The sequence below is a fragment of the Phoenix dactylifera genome, unplaced genomic scaffold, assembly GCF_009389715.1.
Source record: "Phoenix dactylifera cultivar Barhee BC4 unplaced genomic scaffold, palm_55x_up_171113_PBpolish2nd_filt_p 000254F, whole genome shotgun sequence".
Lineage (NCBI taxonomy): Eukaryota > Viridiplantae > Streptophyta > Magnoliopsida > Arecales > Arecaceae > Phoenix > Phoenix dactylifera.
In genome coordinates, this window is record NW_024067747.1 from 752,656 (window position 1) to 770,493 (window position 17,838).

At 45.3% G+C, this 17,838-nt stretch overlaps 1 protein-coding gene across 1 annotated transcript; it reads right to left on the bottom strand.

Moving 5' to 3' along the window:
- Positions 1–8,152: 8,152 nt before the first annotated feature.
- LOC103701153 (GDSL esterase/lipase At5g55050-like) lies at positions 8,153–13,553 on the bottom strand. Its single transcript, XM_008783127.4, has 5 exons — positions 13,287–13,553; positions 9,425–9,555; positions 9,085–9,318; positions 8,716–8,965; positions 8,153–8,618 (listed from the first exon to the last, which is right to left on the bottom strand). The coding sequence occupies exons 1-5, from the start codon at positions 13,522–13,524 to the stop codon at positions 8,392–8,394; spliced, it is 1,080 nt and encodes a 359-aa protein (XP_008781349.1). The 5' UTR covers positions 13,525–13,553; the 3' UTR covers positions 8,153–8,391.
- Between the last annotated feature and the right edge of the window lie 4,285 nt (positions 13,554–17,838).

Genomic DNA, 17,838 nt, shown 5'->3' on the forward strand with positions numbered 1-17,838 from the left:
CACATCATAGATGAACCCAACCCAGAATATAAACAGTAAAAATCTTTCCAGTAGTATCAGTTTTTGTTGCATAGAAACACACTAGTAGACCACACAACGATCACCTTCAAATTTATACAGATGGAGGAGCAACGGAGTTTGCATTGGTTTGAGATTTATGTAGGTTACGATGCAACAAAAGTCATTGCGAAAGAAGATCAATCATTCATGCGCGCAGAAGATACAATCCAAACCCATGCAAAAAGTTGCATCTGGTGTGCATGCTCTGAACAGATGCTTTTTGGATAAGATACGTGTAATATTAATTAACCTCTAAAACAGAGTTGTCCGTGTTATCTTTACAAAAACTGGATAATTTATAGGGGAGTCGTGAGGCATGTTTATGATTGTCGCACGTGAATAACCTTTCCATTATCAAGGGAAAGATTAATGTACCCAGGGATCTAATACCAAACCAATTTGATGGGACTGCACGGCATCGCCTTAATTTCTCATTAAACAAAGAAAATAGTGAATAAAAAAGTAACAGAAAACTGAAAAGAAAACTAAGCGCCCCTTGCTTTCTTTTTTTTAATTAATTCTAAGGCAGGCATACATCAACCATTTTATTAAAATATAGCCATATATATATATATATATATATATATATATATATATATATATATATATATATTAAAAGTGATCATGAATTAGATTGGATAAAAAATATCAAATTTTATATAAATCTGGTCCGAAGTCTAATTAATAATGAATAGAGTTTAGATGCAAAGTCCGGTCCATAATCATCCACACACGTATATAGGATGCAGTGGCGATGAGGAAGACTAAGAATACAAACTTATACACAATTGAAACTATTTTTAAGGGTTTTTAATGAAAAATATATGGTTATCTTTATTTTGTACGAATATACTTAGAAGTAGGGTTTCGGCATTAACAAAGAGAACTACAGATTAGATACAAAATAAAAATCAAAATTAAGGACTTGTTACGATATCCATTTAACAAGAACTGAACATAAAAATAACAGGCAAACCAAAGAATCGACCTCTGTTACCCTTATGCGATTCATTTAAATTTTGGCATTTTGGTAACCTTAAGAGGAGCAAGCTGTTAAATTTGATGGCTGGATGCGGCAGCGGTGCGGCGCGGACGAACATGAAGAACATGCAGCCTGCGGGCTACTCCTCTCTTCTTTCCTATTTTAGCTTGGGTCCGGTGTAATGGCTAACAAGAGAGAGGTGGCTATAAATACGGAGAGGATATTTGTTGGCTTATAAACTCTATGGCCAGGCGCTTTCCCTCGACCCTCTCTCTGAAAGGCGTGTGATAAACTCTTTTTACGTGTTTCCAAATTTTTAAGCATCACCTTAGCTGAATCGTTACTATTAAATTTCCAAGTTTACGGGCATTTCCATGTTTTTAATCATAGTTGAGAAAAACCTAACTCTTGATACTATATGTAGGAGCCGGAAAGGGTGATGACATGTCTAACTGGGGCTCTCCATGGCTCTCCTCGCTCCATCTTTCTCACAACTTACAAAGGAATGGTCCAATTGAGAGTTCTCTCATGCAATTAATATTAGTCGAGGATCCATGATCTCTAATTCTAAACATTATTCCAGTTCTAGCTGCAATGCTAAAGTTGATAAGGTCGAACTCATCCACTTCGCAGTGACGCAATTGGTTCATTAGATTGGAAGCAACCTTGACTTCCTCCTAATCTAAATTAACATCAAGTGGCAACCCTTCCATGCGTAATTGTGCATAAATTGACTAACATGGCATGAGCTCATTTGACTAGCCCATAATCTATTACATTCTGCATGACATCACTCTAAATCAAGCTTACTTATCCTTGACCTGCTCTATTGCAAATGATGCAATCCCCTTAGGGCTATCATGTCCACTACATTATCCTTCAACTGAAGACCAGCCAATCCATAAGCTTAAGATCACTAAACCAACTTCCAGGGTTAGGAATCTAAAGGCCAAGATCCATTAATAGGAGGATCCAATGGGCAATATCAAAGAAAGAATGGTAGAAGAGCTATTTGCTCCCCCATGTTATTTTGGTTAAAGATTTTTTTTTTTTTGGGTACATTTTCTAGACACTAAACCTAAATGAGTACAGCCAAGAAAGTCAGATAAAAGAAGCTGGCTCAGCGAGTAGAAAACATCCGCCTAAAGAGGTTTTTTTTTCTCTTTTTTTTTGTCGAAATCTCGCAAACAAGCCGAGCCGAAACTCTGGCGTGGTGCGAGAAAGCCCAACGGCTAGTTTGTGCGGCGGTGCCTGAGAGGTATCCGGCCGGGAAGTTGCTCCGGCTAGTCGACGTGGCACTCACAGCGGCCGGGGCTGAGAGAAAGCACTGGTGCTCACCCTCTGAGTGTCCTCAGCTCCGTTTGGGGAGCTTGGGATGGCAGCAAGGGTCGGTAGCGGCATCTGCCTCCGGGGAGGGAGCTTCGAGGGAGGTCGCCTGAGCCTGAGGAGATTGGGCCTGCGGTTGCCTACGGTCCAAGCTTCCGGTCAAGGGCATCGATCCCAGCAGCTGGCCCTGCCGGCGGGGGCGGTTCGGTATACTCGGTCGAGGGCGCGCCCTGCGCTCGCTCCGCATCGAGCCTGCAGACCTCCCCCGCGATAGGGGAGCGGGCCCGGGATGTGCTGGGCCACGGTGCCCTGGTTGCGGGGCCTGAGGGCAGCCCGCGAGGCCCTCAGGCCCAGCCTGTGGGGGGCCCGCACGAGGTTTCCTGTGGGGGCTTAGGGGCTCAAGTCATGGCGGGCCTACAGGCCTAGTTAGACTCGGGCCTGCGAGTCCAGGCCGAGCCGGACTTGCTGGTCCACGGCGAGACGATCTCAGTTAGGTCTCTAGTGGCGTCAGAGGGCCCTTTCCAGTTTAGGCCACCTTGCTCGGGGATGGTCCCGACTCCCATGCTGGGCTCGTCATGCGAGGCGCGACCATGGGATGCCATTGATGGCTCTGGGAGTGGCCTGGATGGGGTCTTCCGGTTTGGCCCTACGCCTCCAATCTCCGGTGAGCCGGAGGATGCTACTTTAGGCGGGTACGAGGCGGGGGGCCACCCCGTTCCGTACTTGGAGGCCGAGTCACTACTGCTAGGAGGGGGCACGGACCCACCTACTATGGCGCAGCGTGTCAGGGCTGCAGTTATGAGTGTTGCCCTCAATGCATATGGTGGGGAGGAGGAGCAGGGTAGTGGAGGCGTCGAGCCTGAGGCTGCCCCTGCGACCCTAGGGGAGGATGAGTCTGAGGCCGACTATGTGGACTGTGATCTATGATGATTCTAGCTTGGAATTGTAGGGGGGGCCAAGCCGTCCTTCATGTCCTCCTTTAAGCGGCTAGTGCAGGTCCACTGTCCGGAGATCTGTTTCCTCTGTGAGACTCGACTATCTGGAGAGGGGCTTAAACGACTGAGGCGACGCTTGGAGAGGGATTGGGAGACCTTTGCAGTTGACTCCCGGGGATTATCGGGAGGCAATTTGGTCTTGTGGAGGCGAGAAGTGGCGACAGTCGATATTTTCCACAACTGCCCCCAACAGGTAGTCATGACTCATGATTGTGTCGGAACCTGATGCTGCTCCATGAGTCTTGTGCAGTGTGTATGCGAGCATGGATCACAGGGTTAGGAAAGTCCTCTTTAATTGTATTCAAGATGAGAGTGAGAAGCGAGGAGGTGCAGCCTTCACGGATAGAGTGGATAGGAGGGAGTTCCGCGATTTTGTGTCGCAGAACGGCCTGGTAGACTTAGGTTTCTTCGGACCACGGTTCACCTGGTGCAATAATCAGTTAGGTAGCGCTAGGGTGTGGGAGCGATTAGATAGGGCCTTTGCGTCTCCAGATTGAATCCTCCGATTTCCTATTTGCCGGATCAGTCATCTACCTCGAATTGCCTCATACCACTGTCCTTTGCTTCTCTCCACCTCATCCGGACCCACCCATCATAGCCCCTTCCATTTTGAAAAAGTCTGGCCATCGTACCCCCAATCGTGGGATATTGTACGCGACGCGTGGCGCATCCCGATGCGCGGCGATGCAATGCAGCGGGTTTTGTGTAGACTTGAATTGACCAAGAGGCGTCTTCGCCGTTGGAATCGCGAGGTTGTGGGTGACATTTTCCGGCGATTGGAGGGGGTAGAGTCCTCGATCACTGAGTTGCAAAGGAAGGAAGATCTAGGAGGCGTGCTTCCGGACGACAATATGGTCGACCTTCGAGGGATCCTAGCGACTCACCATTCACTACTACGGCAACATGAGATTTTCTGGCGACAGAAATTCCGTGTGCAATGGGTGAGTGAGGGCGACCGTAATACCAGGTTTTTCCATCGGTCGACGGTCATTCGGAGGCAGCAGAGTATGATCCACTCTCTGCGAGATGGGTCCGACCATCGGATGGAGGGTGAGCCTGCTATCCGACATACCCTATTTGACTTTTTCCACGCCAGATAGATAGAGGATGAGGAGGCTAGTGATGGAGACCGCCCTCTGAGGGTGGAGGCGGGCATTGGTGATGATGAGAGGGCATCCCTAGTCCGACCGGTGTTGGCACAGGAGGTGCAAGAGGCAATCTGGGACTTGGCAGCAGACAAGGCCCCGGGACTTGACGGTTTTCCTCCTTTCTTCTTTCGGCAGTATTGGGGTATCATTCGTTGCGCTGTGGTGGAGGCCATCCAGTTTTTCTTTACCCAGGCAGCGATGCCTGAGGACTGGAAGTCCACTTTCATCACGCTTATACCCAAGCATCAGGATGCGACTGAGCCTAGTCACTTTAGGCCCATCAGCTTGTGCACAACCTTATATAAGGTTGTGGCGAGAATAATGGTGGGCCGAATGAAGCCCCTCTTGCCTGGCATCATTAGCCATGAGCAAGGGGCTTTTGTAGCTGATAGAAATATCTCACACAATGTTTTGTTGGCCCAGGAAATGATGTGGAATCTTCAGAGAGCACCAAAGTGGCGCAGCTTGATAGCCGTCAAGCTGGATATTGAGAGGGCTTACAACAGGATCAGGTGAAGTTTTCTCCAGCGGGCACTGGAGGCGTACGGCTTCCACAGGTGGTGGATTGGATGGGTCATGGGGTGCGTCCGGGGGCCAAAGTTTTCTATTTTGGTCAATGGCACACCGACACGTTTCTTTGAGTCCACCATGGGGTTGCGGCAGGGATGTCCCTTATCCCCATATTTGCTTATTATCTGTGTTGATATTTTGTCATGTGCTTTGCAGAGAGTTTGCGCTAGCCGGGAGCTGGAGGCCTATATTCCAGCTCTGGGGGCCCGACCTCTCTCCCACTTATTTTTTGCTGATGATTGCCTTCTCTTGACCAGGGCACAAGCTGCTGAGGCACGGGTCCTTCGCAGGGTGGTGGCGGACTACTACGCGGCGTCTAGCCAGAGAGTAAACTTCATGAAGTCAGCTATCACTTTTAGCCCTAGCACGGAGACTAGAGCCCGGCAGGAGATCCTGGAGATACTGCAGATATCCGAGCAGGAGGGGACGTTGACCTATCTGAGAGTTCCCATCACTGGTCGGCGGCTACGAGTGGCAGAGTGCTCGGGCCTGGTGCAGCGGATCCAGAGTAGGTTGGAGGGATGGAGGGCGTCTTCCCTATCCATGATGGGGAGACTGACTTTGATTAGATCAGTGTTGGGATCCATACCGGTGTATCTCATGGCCAACACTGTGGTGCCGAAGACGACTTTGTCGAGGATCGAGCGTCTTCTTCGAAGCTTCTTATGGGGGTCCCACAGTGGGGGCGACGGAGTGCATCTGGTGGCTTGGGAGCAGATTTGCCTTCCTACCAGCGAGGATGGTCTGGGGGTGCAGTCCCTTCTGGAGAGGTGCGAGGCTTTCGTCGCCCGGCATGCGGTTCGATTTATGCTTGAGCCACACAGTCTTTGGAGTCAGGTGATGGCAGCTAGATATGGTCGAGGGGTCCCAGAGGTGGTACGGAGGGGTCGCCGGGTTACCTTCATGTGGCGCGAGATTGGGAGGTACCTGTCGACTGCATCGGCAAACACCAGGTGGTCGATAGGCGATGGCCGGAGCATTGATGTGACCTGCGATCCGTGGGTAGACACCCTTCCTCTGAGGTGCTGGCCGACTATGGTTGATACAGAGGCAGTAGAGGGATTGCGGGTTTGTGACCTCCTAGCCGTAGGCGGAGCAGAGTGGGAGAGGCTAGACTTCGACGGCTGTTCGGGGCACACCTAGCTACGAGGATCCGATCTCTCCTGTTACCAGGATGTGCAGGGCCGGATGTTAGGGTTTGGGATACCTCGAGCCGGGCCAGTGTCAGGCTGGGAGACCTCTCCTGTGTTATCCAGCCAGAGCATGAGCAGGGGTCGGACTATACTTGGATCTGGAGGTTCGGACTCCACCCGCGGGCAGCTCTTTTCTTATGGAAGGTGTTTTGGGACCGCATTCCGATGAGCGCAGTGCTGTGCAGGCATGGCTGGGAGATCCCCGCAGAGTGTCGGACTTGTGGAGCCGAGAAGTCAGTGGACCATGTGCTTTTCCAGTGTACATGGGCACGGTCGACATGGCAGTGCACCGAGATCCTGCAGGAGGCTCGGAGCGCGAGGCTACAGTTCCTCCAGGTGATACAGGAGTGGCTGGCCAGTCCGAGGACTTGGCCGGAGGCCATCAGAGCGACATGCATAGAACATCAGATTTGGCTGGCAAGGAACGCTCGTACTCTCGGTGAGCGCAGGGTGTCCCCAAGGTTTGCTGCGGAGCTTGCCCGAGCATAGGCCACGGAGATCAGGCCCACCCCTTCTTCAGACAGACCTTTGATAGCTCGGGACGCCTGGGGTTCCCTTTCTGCTACGGCAGCTCCTCAGATGGTGTTCTTCACCTGGGAGCCCCCACCTCCGAGTTTTCTCAAGGTCAATTTTGACGGGTTGGTACTGGACGGCGGTGCGCGAGGCAGTGCGGGCTTTATCATACGGGGCCCACACTCCAGGGTGGTGGCAGCAGGTGGCTGCCAGCTGTTCGACAAGTCAGTTCCAGGGGCAGAGCTGCGAGCTGCCTGGGCAGGTCTGCGTCATGCGCGGGTGGTGCTGCAAGCCAACTCGATCATTCTGGAGGGCGACTCGGCCACGGTTATCCGGTGGATTCAGAGGGGGTCACAGGGTGACGGCACAGACCACCCCTTGATCCGTGATATAGGGATGATGATGAGAGGTGGGAGGGCCTTTCAGGCACAGCATGTATTCAGAGAGGCTAATGGGGCGGCCGACTGGGTGGCGGCCCACCACTCAGGGTACACCCTTTGATCAGGAGAGGAAGAGCTACCATTAGCACTCCGCGAGTTGCTGTATTTTGACTTTCTTAGATGTATTCATATACGTATTGTATGAAATAACAGTTTTAAGCAAAAAAAAAAAAAGAGGTTTTTCTTAAAAAAAAAGCAAAAAAGAGGTTTCTATAATGGACCTAGAACGGACACATGGTGTTGTGTTCCTTCAGTGGCTACTGAGCCTGCCACTGGCCCAATTACTGAGCCTGCCAAATGGTTTGAAACCTCACCAGCCACTGGGCCAGAGCCCACTTCGCGTTGCTGCTACTCTGTGGGCGAAATACATTTCGGCTTTGCAGCTGAGGGAACCCCCAACTTCTATACGTGTATTTTTTTTGTTATTGCAAAACCTCCCAACTTTGCCTTGATAGATGAAGGATTAAGGATTATAATCTCAAACAAACTCCATGCTCTTTCAAGCAACTTGAAGCTTTGATTCTCACATCATGTCAAGTTGCTAATAACTCGCACAAAGTCATTTAATTTGCTCTTGGCTTTTAAAGTGCTTCTTTAAGCAGCCTCACCTATGATTTCCTTCTACTATGGTTTAGGCATACCGCAATGGGATTGGTTAGACTTGATGATCTCTAACCATAGGAAATTGTCCAACATACAACTGTATAGAACTTAGGAGCATTGCAAGTGGCTACTGCATTTGTTGGTTTTGTATGAAATATATTTGGAAACACAGGTTATGCATGGATCCATGACTTCTCATGGCAGATCTGATGGCCATCAGTGCAGTGAAACCTAACACAAAGCTTCTTAATAACAGTTTTCCAAATTTTTCACAATGCATGTTCGATCATGGCAATTATTTGCTAAATTGTCTGGATATATGTACGTCCATCCCTTGAACAATCTTTTGAATTAGTTTAGCAATGCAAATGTGGACATTGTCCTGTTATACTTCATTGGTAAGAATTTTAGTAGTGCATGCACCAGTCAAAATCATAACCCTTATTTATTTCTGCAGACGCCATCATCCCTGATAGCAATTAGACTGTCATGTTGCAATTATAATTTCCCAACAATAATGGCTAGCTACTTGCTTAGTTGAATAATACACCAACTTCATTTCTAACCATCATCCTCGACCAACTGCTTGAAGTTGATAGGGCTGGCATACTGCAGTGATCCATGGTAGATGGCAAGGCCTACCTTCTTGGATGCACCCTGGGTAGGATGTCCATCGTCCCAAAAGAGGTATTCTTTGCGGTTGTCACAGTAAGTAGCGTTCGGCATGCAACCGGATACTGCATTCAACTTACCACCTCCACAGCATGCACTTTGGACCTCTTTATACCCTGGCGAAGTGTTATTAAAACTTTTTATTTTATCCAAGATGCAGGAACTGATACTAGTTTTACATGACCTGGCCTACACTAAGAGTTTTGAACTTACCAGCTGCTCCTGGATCAGCTATAATATTTGACACCACTGCATGAGAACTCCCGAGTGAGTACTTCATCCCCTTCAATGTCGCGTGAAGATTGCTTAACATAACTTTGACGGCATCATTAGCACCAACGGCCAAATCATTCAAGACGGCGATGCAATCTCCCAAAGGGTGCAAAACTCTCGAGGACGGGCAGCAACCGATGGGTGCAACGTCGATTATCCCAAACTTCCTTGCTCCCAAGTCGTACAATGCCTGCCATTCCTAAGTGTAACTAGCTCTTTCCAAGAAATCAAGAAATGTAATGCTACTTGAGTTACTGAGTAGGAAAAGAGAGTGAGCGAGTGAGTGAGAGAGAGAGAGAGAGAGTTCACCTCGATATGGTTTTTGTAGTTGTAGATGAGAGTGTTGTAGAACTGTTCCTTTTGCGTGTTGTTTGGTGCATTGTTTTGTCGAAAAAAGGCGGAGAGGTCATTGCTCCCGGAGCTGATGAGGAAGATAGATTTTGAGAGTACATCGTTGGTTCTCTCCGTGTTCAGTCGTGCTGCAATTCTTGATCTTATGGTGGCAAAATATTTGATCTGTTTTGTCATACTGATGGTAGTTCCCTGGTAGATGGATGAACGAACACAGTGATCAGGTGTTGGTTAAGAGTTCTAAAGCAGCAAGTGGGTAAACAAAATATATAAGCACTGTAGAAAAGGTTGTGCTCACAGTGGAATCAAGAATTCCAGATCCTGCAGAAGCGAAGTTTACTCCTCTCAGGCCCTTAAGAATTCCATGGCTGGTCTTGTTTGTGAGGGAAAGATATGGTGGCGGACTCCTTCGGAAGCCCATGTGACCGGCTACGCGCATCATCAAAGATTAGTAGCTAAAAGTTTACAAAAAAATTGGAGGAATATATAGTGGAGTGTATATTCCTCCATTTTTTTATGATTTTATCCATACAATTAATCCATGTCCTTTTTTTATGATTTTCTCATCTTATTGTCGTTATTATTGCTCTTGCTGTTGTTGTTAGCATCCATCAATTCCTTAAGATAATAATCCATGAAACTATGTACGTAGGAGAAAAAACAAAAACCAGATAAAAAGTGTTAATTAGAGAAATAAGTAGGTATTTTATCCATGGAGATAACACAAGAAACGAGTGTATGATGTTTTGGAAAAAAAAATAAATGGAAGACAGGTGGATAGCATATATCCATGGACCTGATCAGATGCATGAACGTATACTCACATGTTTTCTTTATTGATTGCCCTGGCTTTTTTTCTTTTATGAGTAGGCATTCTGCTTTTGCTCTGAGAGGGAACACAAGGATGACATCCGTGGTTAGGTAGAGAGAATATCTTTGCATTACCAACTCCATTCCTTCACGCGAGGATCAAATGGAGATCTCATCAGTTATAGCAGGTGGACATATTTGACCAGTACGCGACAGCGAGATAAGAGGCAAATTAGGTCAAATTTTTCATGGGAACTCAGTTACATTATTAAAGGTCTTGCCCTATATGACTAGGCTTATCTAAATATTATGCAACAAGGTGGACCCTCAGTATATATATTATATCACATCATGTGCCATCAGAATAAAAAATGAATTTAATTTAATGGCTTGAATTGTTTTGGGGGGATGACTATTGCATTTCCAACATGCTTTCCTGGCATTAGCCTGTGAAGATATTATAAAATTTTTAGTTGGACTCATGCTTAGAGATGGACATCGCGCAGTGCCGGCCCGGCCCGATCCAGGCCCATCGGGCTACAGACCAAACGGACCGTGCGTGGCCCGGCCCCGGCCTGGCACTAAACCGGCCGTGCCTGGCGCGGCCCTAGGCCCGTGGGATGGTGGGCCATACCGGGCCCGACACGGGCCGTGCCAGGCACAGGACAGGCCGTGCCGTGCCGTGGTAGAAGCGGTCGTGGAGGTCGGGGGGAGGAGGAAGGGAACGCAGCGAAAGTCGCGGTGGAGGCGGACGGCGACGGCGTCATGGTGGGCGGGGTCGAGGCTATCGGGGAGGCCGCGGACGGTGCCGACGTGGAGGACCTCGACGCCGGCGGGGAGGCCGAAGCGGAGCTGGAGGACGAGGGCGTCGGGATCGTAGGAGAAGGACCAGCCGGAGGGAGCGGCGAAGTCGGGGGTCGCGCGGATGGGGAGGTGGTGCGAAACAATGATCCGGCGCTGCGGCGGCCGCGGCGACGGCGAGGCCGGCGGGGAGTTGGCGGCGCCGGCGGTGGAGAGAATGCACGGATCCGCCATGACACGGGGGAGGCAGGACGGGTGGCGGGGCGACGACGGGAAGTCCGAGTCGGCAGCGGCCAGGTCCAGAAGGTTCGCTGAAGACCTAGAAGGCATCTCCTCGTCTCCTAAACGTCGTCCTTTCTTCTTCTTCTCCTTCTTCTATTATTTTTTCTTCTGTTTGGGGATTAGGTTTAGGGTGAGGGTTAGGGTTTGGCTACCGATGGGTGTTGCAGAGGAGTAGGAGGAAGGAGAAAGCGGGGTTAATTTGGTGGGGTCTTCTTTAACTCGGTCTCCTTCTACTTGCTTCTCTCTGGGGATTGGAGAAACGGAGGGCAAGGATAACCGAAGGAGAAGTCTTGGCTTTCCTTCGCCTTTTTGGTCCTCCAGACGGAACCGAGCTCGTCGCAGGCCGTGCCGTGCTTGGCCCATGAATCGTGCCAGCTCAGGCCCTTATGGGCCGTGCCGGATCCGGCCTGCGGGCCAGAAATCCTTAATCCAGCCCGGCCTCCTTTATGAGCTGTGCCTAGCACGGCCTGTTATTGTAGCAAGCAACACAGCCCGCTTCGTGCCGGTTCGGGCCGGGCCGCCCAATGCCCGCTTCGTGCCGGGCCATGCCGGCCCAATGCCGGGCCATGAGTCATGCTACAGTATTAAACGCTCACTCCCTAGCGTGTGGTATGTATATATTTAAGTTGACGCTGTTTCATGGATCCCACCATCGCTCCTTCAACAATTATTGTTCTAACGAGACCAAAAAAAGAGGTGCATGCGACGTATGCAGGCCATTCTGCCAATCTGATCTATTCCGTCCTTTTTTATTACTTGCTGTACGTATCTTTCAGTAGATGACATACCAATGTACAAAATATCATCAATATGACGTGCAAAAGATCAAATTAATATTGCCCGGTGGACCACCTTGTGAGACTTTTTTTTTTTTGTTCTACGCATTGCATGCGTTTATATCACCATTGCTTTAGTACTTAATTTCATCAGTATAAAATAAATCAGAATATATGTGTCTAGCTAGTATCTGTTTGTGACAATAAATCCACAGTTATAGTTAAGATGGAGGATTAAATAGCATTATCACTATTTAGAGGAAAGAGAAAACTACAAACCCAAAACAATTGGATTTATTTAGCACTGCAAATAATCCAAGTTATGTATGAACAGCTTGGCATTGGCTTGATAAGAACTTTTAGAGCTCGGTTTAGTTAAGAAAGAAGTCGAGCTCAAACGCTAACTAAAGCTCCATTTATAAATGAACTGAGCCTAAATACTAATAGTTTGCAACAATTCTAATGGTCTTGGATTCTTGTTATAAGAGCCCAGTTTGAACATCTTATCTGAAGCTTGGCTGAAGCCCAAGCTCAATTAATATTTCTATATATAACTCAAGCCAAGCTTGAGTAGCCTAAATGTACAATGTTGGCAAATAATGGTTTTCTATAGAGCGAGAGAGAGAGATGCATGCTTGCGCATGCTCATGCATATATTACGTACATATATACATATGTATGCGTATCTCTCTACTATCTATTATGTAAATTAAGTACTCTGGCAAAACAGGTGCTTTTTTTTTTCAAGAAGAAAAAAGTGCTTTCACCAAAATGGTAGCACGGTTGGAACGGAGCTAAAATTCCATCGGAGTGGCCCAGGTTCGAAACACGCGGGCGTCGACTAAATTTGGAAACCGGATACCTCCCGCCTAGTCTGCCCAGTGGAGTAACCATCTGGTCCGCCGGTACTGAGATGGCGCTGGGGTGACGTACTCATACGTGGGGCAACCCACGGGTCGGAAAGGGTATGAGTAAAGGATGGCTATCTCGTCTACCCGCATCGAACATCTTTTGGTGGAAGGAGGGCCCAGTGAAGGCTATTACACGGTTAGGGTTTTCACCTCTCCCTCCTCCCCCCTCTTTTTTTTTCAGTAAAAAAGAAGAAGAAAACAAAAAGGTGCTCCAATAGAAATCTCATAACACTTTATAGCTAAAATAGATGAAAGAAAAAGACAAGCAAGTTAAAGAAAAAAAATCTGATTATAGATGAGACAAAATGAATTGTGTCATGTTATGACAGTACTTCATTCTTCATTCCCTAATTCGTCAGATTTGTAAGCCAAGTCATCAAAGTATATAATGCACAAACTGCAAAGCTAAATCTTCAGGCTTGAACTAGAAGTCCAAAAAAAAAAAATCCCCATCTGCCCGACCCAAAAAAAAGAAGAAGAAAATATCCATCGTATGCACTATATATACTTCCAACTTTGCCAAGGATGGAGAAATTAAATAGGACGTATACATTAATTCATCTAAAGCTAGAGTTCTTACCCAAGAAGTCAATGCCGTTGAAGCCGTTGCTGAACCTCCCGGTCGGCCTGGAGTGCGGGAAGTCGATGCCGTAATGAGGAAAGTTGGCCTTGGCATTATTCCCCGGCAGGTAGTTGTTGTTTCCGACGTCCGCCGTGGAGTCGCCGAACACATAGATCGCCGGAACCTTTGGCTGAGCATTCCCACTCGCAGATATAGAAAAGAAAAGAGCAAGGAGAAGAGCAGCAACTGACGCCATGGCTGCTTCTTCTAAGCTCTCACGCTATTATTCCACCAATAAGGTGTTATTTATAGACAAGGGAGCGGGGTAACTTATAGTTATGGAAAGCGTGCATCGATAATTAACTAATAAACCAACAAGAAAGACAAAGTTGTCCAAGCGTCAGAGCCAGGGCCCAAGTGGTGTTAGGTTTCGGTAAGCAGAGAACGTGGTGCCCTCGACCGGGTTGTTGCTGGATAATTCCGTTGGCAAGTTTTAATTTCCTTCGTAAAAGATTCAAATTTTTAGATAGAAATTTTAACTTTTTTTTTGAAAAAGATTTAAAATCTAATATTAGACATTTAAATGCATATATAGTTATATTTATTGATGTTTGGTTATTTAAGGTTTAATCGGATGCATGCATGGACAGTTGTTCCAGCCGGATTAGATGCACCGGTTCAAAATTTAAATTTAAATATTGATTTAAATAAAGGTTGGTATCGAGAGAAAGCTATTGACATTTTTATGGGCCTTACAAAAAGGCTTTAACTGCCAAGTTCCAAGGTTTAAACATAAAAATCTAGCTCGGTGCTAATCAATTTAATAAATAGAGACCAACCAATGTGGCTATTAATTGTTGCTAATATCATCCAACAATGACATAGATGGATATGACAAAAAGGACACTGTTTCAATCTAAAAAGAGGAGGTAATTTGTATTCATTAGCTCAAAAGCTATAATCTCAGGGTTTCTCTCTATTCTGTTTTTTTTACTTGAACTTTGGTTTCTTATATCTCTTGTGTTTTCTCACTTGAAAATATTTGTTAGTTTTTTTTTTATTCACCAAAAGTTTGCATTAATTTTATAAGAACAAAACAGATTGTTATTTTGTTACAACGTTCTCCTTTGATACGTATAGTAAAATATTGGTGGCCAGTGTAGCGCTGTTCCCTTCAGACAGCAGATATAGAATGAGGCAATCCCAACAGGCATGAGGAGGATTCCCGCTTGCCATCAGGAAATAGACTGCCCAGGCATTATCTGTGCAAGGCGTCGTCCTGGGTGCAAATCGTCTCCTTCTCAAGTATGACTCGGCCACGGTGATGGAATGGATCCGAGATCGAAAAGGCGCTACAAAAGAAAGGTCGCTGCTCTATAACATCCGCAAACTTCTGAGAAAAGTTGCTCCAACATGGCCTAGTATGCCTATATAGAGATAAATAATGTGACTGACTGGGTTATTTTCTTTGCTACTCATCATTTTGGTGGCTTTATATGGAAAAATCAAGACTTTCTGTTGAAGTTGTTTAGTGAGTTACTATTTTCTAATTTTGTTAGCTGCATTCATGTTCATTGCGTGTGAGCCATTGTACCAAAAGAAGAAAAAGGAGAAGTAGAGAGAGACAGGCCCTGCACAACCTCAATAGGGCCCACTTCGTGTCGAGGACCGGAGCCTAACGGTTGGCAAATGCGCTGTCTGCTGTTTTAGTCGTAATAGCTGAGGGCGCGACATGGTCCCCTGGGGGACCCTTCTTGCGCCGCACGACGTGCGAACGATTCCGCCAAGCTACAGTCAAACTAGGGGAACCGAGTTGAAAAGTCAATGGTAAGATTTTTTAAAAGAAAATCTTAGGAAGATTTGAATGAGACATGAAACACGTGATGGCTGATAAAAAATTGTTTTCCTTCAGAAGCAATTTAGATTGCATTAAATTTTGATTCCGAACGTTTGACCGCACAGGGTACACGCGGATGTATCTCTGCCACTTTCCGCCCCCCGGGGGAAGGGTTGTTTTAATGGGTCATTGATCACCCACAAACTTCATCAATACTCCACAGCTGTAATGAAACAATTTTTTTATTAATAAAAGTAGTACTCAGATCCCTCATGTTTAAAAATTTTATTATATATATATATATATATATATATATATATATATATATATATATATATATATATTAGCAATCTTGGAGACCACATCATAGATGAACCCAACCCAGAATATAAACAGTAAAAATCTTTCCAGTAGTATCAGTTTTTGTTGCATAGAAACACACTAGTAGACCACACAACGATCACCTTCAAATTTATAAAGATGGAGGAGCAACGGAGTTTGCATTGGTTTGAGATTTATGTAGGTTACGATGCAACAAAAGTCATTGCGAAAGAAGATCAATCATTCATGCGCGCAGAAGATACAATCCAAACCCATGCAAAAAGTTGCATCTGGTGTGCATGCTCTGAACAGATGCTTTTTGGATAAGATACGTGTAATATTAATTAACCTCTAAAACAGAATTGTCCGTGTTATCTTTACAAAAACTGGATAATTTATAGGGGAGTCGTGAGGCATGTTTATGATTGTCGCACGTGAATAACCTTTCCATTATCAAGGGAAAGATTAATGTACCCAGGGATCTAATACCAAACCAATTTGATGGGACTGCACGGCATCGCCTTAATTTCTCATTAAACAAAGAAAATAGTGAATAAAAAAGTAACAGAAAACTGAAAAGAAAACTAAGCGCCCCTTGCTTTCTTTTTTTTAATTAATTCTAAGGCAGGCATACATCAACCATTTTATTAAAATATAGCCATATATATATATATATATATATATATATATATATATATATATATATATATATATATATATATATATATATATATATATATAAAGTGATCATGAATTAGATTGGATAAAAAATATCAAATTTTATATAAATCTGGTCCGAAGTCTAATTAATAATGAATAGAGTTTAGATGCAAAGTCCGGTCCATAATCATCCACACACGTATATAGAATGCAGTGGCGATGAGGAAGACTAAGAATACAAACTTATACACAATTGAAACTATTTTTAAGGGTTTTTAATGAAAAATATATGGTTATCTTTATTTTGTACGAATATACTTAGAAGTAGGGTGTCGGCATTAACAAAGAGAACTACAGATTAGATACAAAATAAAAATCAAAATTAAGGACTTGTTACGATATCCATTTAACAAGAACTGAACATAAAAATAACAGGCAAACCAAAGAATCGACCTCTGTTACCCTTATGCGATTCATTTAAATTTTGGCATTTTGGTAACCTTAAGAGGAGCAAGCTGTTAAATTTGATGGCTGGATGCGGCAGCGGTGCGGCGCGGACGAACATGAAGAACATGCAGCTAACAAGAGAGAGGTGGCTATAAATGCGGAGACGATATTTGTTGGCTTATAAACTCTATGGCCAGGCGCTCTCCCTCGACCCTCTCTCTGAAAGGCACGTGATAAACTGGTATGAAATTTTCTTCCTTTACTGATGAAACTAGAAAGCATTTTGTTAAAGTGGAATAGTCTTCTTTAAAAAATAAATAAATAAGCCAAATCCATTAGTAAAAGATATTTTACTTCAATTTGTAAAATTCTATTCTAAAAATAATTCCATGATGTTTTATACCCCAGCCACCAACGTGATTTACCAAAAGCCATCGAAACACCGCCAAGGTGGTAGCATAGTTGGAACGGAGCTAAGATTTCATCAGAGTGGCCCAAGTTCGAAACGCGCTGAGAAGATCGGATGTTCTCCGTCTGGTTTGCCCGATGGAGCCGCCATCTGGTCCACCAGAACTGAGGTGGTGCTGGAGTGACGTACTTACACGTGGAAAGAGCTGCCACGCTGGTGGAGCTCCCCATAGGTCGGGAAGGGTATGTGTTTATTATCTATCCGCATCGGATATTTTCTGATAGAAGGGAGGCCCAGTGGGGACTGCTATGTGGGTAGGGTTAATTCCCCTCCTCCTCCCCTCCTTTTCCTAAGAAAAAAAAAAGCCATCGAAACAGTCATCATTTTATCCTCAAAAAAAAATCCGGTCCATTACTGAACCAGGCAAGTACTAATACATTTATTATCACGATGGATGGTAGTTTCGGTTCTACCCACAAACGAAAAAACGCAGCTTTAGCGTTAGATTATTTGTAAAATAATTCCGTTATTAAAACCTTGATGCAACCGAACAGTGTTTGAGAAGTATGAACGACGATAAAGTCAACAAACAAGTTGCACAAACGAAAATACAGGTTCGAAACAATGGCAAATGACAGCCCTTGATTAACTGATTAATATTTTTCCACAATAGGATAGTAATATATTCATATTTATATTTATTTTGTTTGACAAATATAGATACTAAATTACTAATCAGATGCAAACTCATATCCATATTTATTTTAAATGGATATAAATACAAATCAAATATCCAAAGTATGAATATAAATATGAATATAAATCGAATAATTAAACTTTGTAACTATAGAATCAAAAATATTACTAAGTAGATAATTAATTTAATTAATAGTATA